The sequence below is a fragment of the Malania oleifera genome, chromosome 4 (genome assembly GCF_029873635.1).
Source record: "Malania oleifera isolate guangnan ecotype guangnan chromosome 4, ASM2987363v1, whole genome shotgun sequence".
NCBI classification, from domain to species: domain Eukaryota; kingdom Viridiplantae; phylum Streptophyta; class Magnoliopsida; order Santalales; family Ximeniaceae; genus Malania; species Malania oleifera.
In genome coordinates, this window is record NC_080420.1 from 94,401,419 (window position 1) to 94,407,497 (window position 6,079).

General features: G+C 36.5%; 1 protein-coding gene across 1 annotated transcript in view; it reads left to right on the forward strand.

Moving 5' to 3' along the window:
- LOC131154341 (gamma-tubulin complex component 2) overlaps positions 1–3,597 on the forward strand; it is an 87,001-nt gene extending 83,404 nt beyond the window's left edge. Inside the window, exons 20-22 of the mRNA XM_058107044.1 lie at positions 2,753–2,952; positions 3,021–3,143; positions 3,373–3,597. Of these exons, the coding sequence (XP_057963027.1) occupies positions 2,753–2,952; positions 3,021–3,143; positions 3,373–3,388 (339 nt within the window). The 3' untranslated portion in view covers positions 3,389–3,597. The remainder of the gene's footprint in view (positions 1–2,752; positions 2,953–3,020; positions 3,144–3,372) is intronic.
- The last annotated feature ends 2,482 nt before the right edge of the window (positions 3,598–6,079 follow it).

The window sequence follows — 6,079 nt, forward strand, 5'->3', positions numbered from 1 at the left end:
CAATCCGAAAGTAAATATAAACAGTTAATATCACAGTATGGGTTTTGAACAACGAAAACAACATTTTCAACTGATGAAAAGGTACGAAATGACAAGTACAATATTATAAAAATATAACATTTGAATTTAACTGTTTGGTTTTGAAAACATAGCCGGTTTACCAAACCGAGGTCCGAAAACCCTAAAACCACTGTAACTCGATATTTAAGAGTTATTACAACATTCAATCGATTCATATTGTATAAATCATTGTATTAACACAACCCCCTTACTTGCGTGTGAATCGGAGTCCGAAACAACCCGAAACTAAAGCCCTAACTTTCCGAACCCTAAACCTAAACGGTTCAAAATAACGGCACAAAAACCCTGAACCCTAATACTCGAAGAACAACACTTCAGTATAATCTCGTATACTACAGATCTATCGGACCAAAAGCAAAAATCGACCCTTACCTTGATTTTCGAGAAAAACTCGAAAATTTTCGAAATGAAATTCTGATCCATAGAACCTGTAGAGATTCCTTCCTTGATCCATGTAGCAACGTCGAATCGTCGATTCCAACAACACACGACTTGGAAATATTAGAGAGAGAGAGAGAGAGTGGAGTTCGTGTCTAGAGAGAGAGAGAGAGAATGAGAGTTTATAAAGAAAAACCTAAGATTCCATCAAATCCACTTTAACGATATAATCAATGCATCTTCCTAAACCCATACTCCATCCATTTGTCATTGTTGAGTTCATGCTGGAAGAGACGTTCCGACTACCCTATGACTGTCAAAAAATTTTTGACAACCTTGGACCAGTGTAAGCAATTATTTCCATTTAATTTGTGTGTGGTGATTTGTGGCAATGACACGGTAACCCGACTCTAAGGATTCATGGACTCCATCCCTGGGAGAAACACCAAACAAACGGCAACAGAAAAACTAACACACGAATTGCTCCTCCATTATGAACAAGAAACCAACTCTACTTGCATGAACGACCCACACACACAAGCATGGGCCAAGAACAGTTGTACAGAAGAGCCTGTATTGATCACACAAGATTTAGACTCGGCTGAACATCAGGACCGAACTGTGAAGGTTGAATTTGACCATCACAAATTAGGCTTAAAAGCTTGCAAAAGACCCTGTTTGAATGGCTTATGAAGCGAGTTGTAGCAAAATGAGCTCCAACGAAGCCTGATGTGCCAATATGTGGCTTCAGAGTTGGTGGCCTGCAAAAAGGGCAAAGGTGGCGAGTTGGTTGCCAAAAAGAGGGTTTCATGGGTAGGTAGATTGGTGGTATTTGTGGGTGATTATGACTATGGTTTTGAGAAAGGGACATGGAAGGTGGCTGTACAAAGCTAGTGTGGCATCTGGTGAAGTTAACATGTTCTACAGTATGATTGAATATTTTCTGGCCAGAGTGTTTCTGGCTTTTAAGGATGACAGAGAGGCATGAGGGTGAGAGCTGGTGATGATAGCAGTGGCTGCGGTGGCAGTGGCATCAACGGCTATGTATGGTTTTGGTTCTCAAGTCTTTGCTTTGATGCCATGTTTGAGATATTGCAATAACTAGTGACTAGTGACTGGGTAGATCTCCTTTTCTATTTAAAACAAATGCTATGTACAATAAACGATGTTTGTGCCCTTGTTAGATTACCACTTTACCTAAAAGCTTAAGCTATTAGGTTCTGCACATGCAGCCTGACAGCACGTGGAGAGATAAACACATGATAGATAACATCCATTATAGGAAATTCAAAAATTTTTTAAACAACACACAATAAACACGGGCAACAGGACTAGAACTTAAGACCTCCTAGTAACCAGCTCTGATACCATGTTAGATTACCACTTTATCTAAAAGATTAAGCAATTAGTTTGTGAGCCAATAATGTATATCAAGCTTTAACAGCCCCCACTAGCATTTCAACTTGTAACAAGCTCCAAATGTTAATGTGAGGTCAAAATTAAAATTATTATCTCTTCAATAAACTTGTTCTTTTAATTTCCTTTTTAAGCAAGTACAATTAAATTTACATTTTCTTTTTTTTTTAGTTACATGTGCTTATGAGGCCACTCAAAACATATTAGTTTATCTTCAAAAATGCAGCGTCTATATGGGTTTGAGGAAATACCCATTGTAATGAGATTAAGATGTAAACTTGTGTGTGCTCTCCTTCCTTTCTCTGTCAAAATTTCAGCGTTGGTTCATACTTCGTATCTCGCAATTGTACATGTAGTAATTAGACCAGGTTTCTTTATAGGGCCAAGATTTCAACATTTTCTCTATATGGCAATTAGCATTAGTTTGTAGTGACATGCATTTTGGTTTTACATTTTTTGTCACGAGATTAAAATTTTCTAATTTATGACTTTCTTTACAAATTTTTACCATTTCTATGAATGGTACACATGTCTTTATTGTAATCTTGTTTAAGATTTTTAGGTTTATTTTGTTTGAATTGTGGATGACAATCCATGACAACCATACAGTTATTGGAAGCAGATATTGTCTGCAGATCTATAATTGATGCACATATGTACCTTGCCATCTGCAGTGCACTCTTCATAAATAAGAAGTTTCTGATTACGCTAAGTTTATATTCATTTGTAAGACTTTTTTTTTCTTGATAAGCTTGTGCCTGCCCAGTAAATTGTTCTGTGGTCAAGATTCAAAACAATCCTGGATTTGTAGGGCCAAGAAAACATTTCTGGATTTGTAGTAGTGAACTGTTCTCATGAATGAGATGCCCAACTGCAGAAGGTGGAGAGGTTGAAAGCAATATGCCTTCAGTATGCTGCAGCTACTCAGTGGTTGATTTCATCATCGATTGACATTCCCAAGTCAGAGGTAATCTCTGATACTTCCCGTGGGGCGGAAGAATCCAAGAAATGGAAATCAAGAAACCCTTCTCGGGAGGTCAAATCAACTGGAAACACTATAGTCACTGATTCTATTCTGTAAGAAAATTCTCTCATCTTTATCAAATCATTCTCCCTCTCTCTCTCTCTGACAAGTAAATTTGCAGAAAATTTGAGAGGGAATTTAATGCTGAGCTACAGAGTCTGGGACCAATCCTGAGCAGCAGTGCCCAGGCAGAGCCATATTTGACTCATCTTGCACAATGGATTCTTGGTGTTGGAAATGACCAGTGAGTTCTGATACACTAAATGTGATTTTGAGGAATTTTTATATATAATGGATTCTGGTTTCTGGATGTTTACCAAACTTTTATGGTGCTAGGCTTCTGTTTTTTATGTTGTCATTGTGCTCTGTGGTTGTAATCAGAGTTTACCATAATCAGCATCATCATCATCATTGGTTTCAAAACTAGATTATTTTGTATCGTACCTGATTTTGTTATTCTATTTGACACTAAGGTACCCAAGGTCCTGATACCAGGCTGTGTTTTGGAATGACTTCAAACATGTAACGAGCACAAGTTACAGCTACAAGCTTCTTCTGATTAGATTTTACGATTAAAGAACATGTTTGTTAGAACCACGAGGCCTGTGAATGTTCTAACTTTGGTACAGCTGTAGTGTAATAATACCATTTTTTTGGTGGCATTGAGGGCCTGAGGGCTATTGATTTGTTCTTTCTGTTGACCTTATGTTATTTACTGTCATGACTTTGTTAAGGTTACTCTCATGTTTGCACCTTAAACTTTACAAGAATTCTCACCCTCAAAAAAATAGGAATCTCTATCTCTCTCTCTCTCTCTCTCTCTCTCTCTCTCTCTCTCTCTCTCTCATATATGGACAAGTTTCGCATGCTGGTGTCCTCCAAGTTCCCCTTGCAGACAGGCAGGCAGGCAGAACCAACTTGTGGCATGACATCTAGGGGCGCTTTCTTCAGCACATTGGCAACAGCTTGTTACTGTACTGTAATATGAACATACCTCAACTGAGAGGCCCATGACTTCAATGCTGTGTTGATGACAGAGAGAATGGAAGTTAGGGTGTGACCTTTGTCGGCCTGGGTGTGGGTGTGCGTCTAGAAGAGATAGAGAGAGAGAGAGAGAGAGAGAGAGAGGGGGGGGGGGGTGAGTAAACGTCTTTTGTGGATATATATATATATATATATATATATATATATATATAAATTTCTACAAAATAAAATAACTAGGCAAGAAGCAAGTAAAATATATCACAATTATTCCAAAACAAATAAACACAAACAAATAAATAGATGAGGGAGAGAAAAGCTCAACACAACGATTTAACGTGGTTCGGCTCCAAGCTTACATCCACACCTTAGCTCTAAGTCAAGAATTTTCAAATCCACTAAACAATCTCCTTTTAAGCCGGAGTAGGCTTTACAACAAGGGAACAAATCCCAACTATTCACCAAGGTGTTCACTAAGAACCACCTTCCAACAGTTTACCACGAACCTCCAAATACAACAATTTGAAAGCAAGTAGATACAATATAAAATGCTCATTCTGGAGATGATAATATATGTATAAACCTTACACTACTCTCTGTTGCAAGTGATGTGTAAACAAGAACAAGTAGCGAGAGAGTTTTGAGCAAGTGGAAAACGAGAATGAATGCTTCAACTAATTTCTTAAACAAGTGCTCAATCAATGCCCTTAATGAATGCTGAAGGGGCATATTTATGGCCAAGGAAATGACCTAGTCGGTGGCTAGCTTTTGGGCATTTATTGAGGCAAGAAAAATAAAAAATTAGTCGTTTTAGCGCATTTATTACAGCCTGCCTCCATACAAAATCGTCAATTGTTTTTCTAGGCTTTCCCAAATCGTTGACGGTTTTTTTGAGCTCTCCCAAACCGTCAACGGTTTTTTGTAGGTCAATCCCTTTTCAGAAAATCATCTAAGCACTTGATTTGTTCCATTTCCTTTGGGTGCTTAACCATTGTTGAAACAAAATGAGGACCTAGTTTGTGAGATATTAAAAACTAATCTTGTTTAAAATTTGTCCTCACAAAAGTTTGTTAAGTATAGGATATCTTGTAAAAATCTATTTGAAAACTTACTAAGTTTGTTAATGATATCCTACAAATTATCATACAGATGCAATTACTCAATTCTTGCCAAATATTTTTACCAACATCATGCCACAAGAGTTATAGGAATTTTTTACCTCACACACAACCCATTATACATATAAAACTTCATGTAGACTTTGGTTGGTTGTGCCTTAAGTATTCCTTGTGTATGCTTTTATTCATTGTTTCATCAAAGTTTGTCTGATCCTTATGTTTATCTGAACTGAATTTGAAGAAAAATATTAGTTAACTTAAGAACCACTAATGAGTTGCTATCATTAAAACAAGTTGGAATGGAGAACCTTAACCACCAGAGCTAACAACCTTAACTAAATCACCGGAGTGATTGATCCTTGAAGTAATTTTCATCCTTTGCTAATAGGGTCATACCTGTAGAACAGAGATCGTAGAAATAATGGACTTCAGTTGGCCAATTTTTGTAGAAATTGCATTGCTTTTAATGTCACCAAGCAATACCGTACTCGTTGAAACTTGTCAATATCATATACTTCCAAATAGTTCATAAGAAAAGGCTTTATTTTATGTCTACATTGGTTGAAATGGTGAGGTGGGTAGGCTAAAATTTTTGCGGAAATGGCACAATATTTCTAATTAAAATGAGATTATTCTCATATAAGCGTCATGTGTGATTGTGGACATTATTTTATAAGTAGATATTTTAAATGGGTGAATATGGATAGAGATAGGAGTTGAGTCATTAGTGATCCATTTATTTATGAACTTTTATGACCCCTAGCATTATGGGTTTGGTCACCTCACGTCAAAATGAGTTCAGCTCACCAGCAAGGGCGGCTCTGCCTTTAGGCCATTGAGGCACCCGCCTAGGATCCCAAATTTTTGGGTCTCTCAATTTTTTTTAATATAATAATATACTTTTTGGGTCTCAAAATTTTTTTTAATTAAATAATATTAATATTATTTATTATACTCTATTTTTCATAATTGACTTCCCAACTAACAAATAAATGAAATTATATTTTAAAATATAAAATAAATATAATTTAATTCTTTTTTTTTTCAAGTCTTATACTTCCTAACTAACAACTTTATTGTA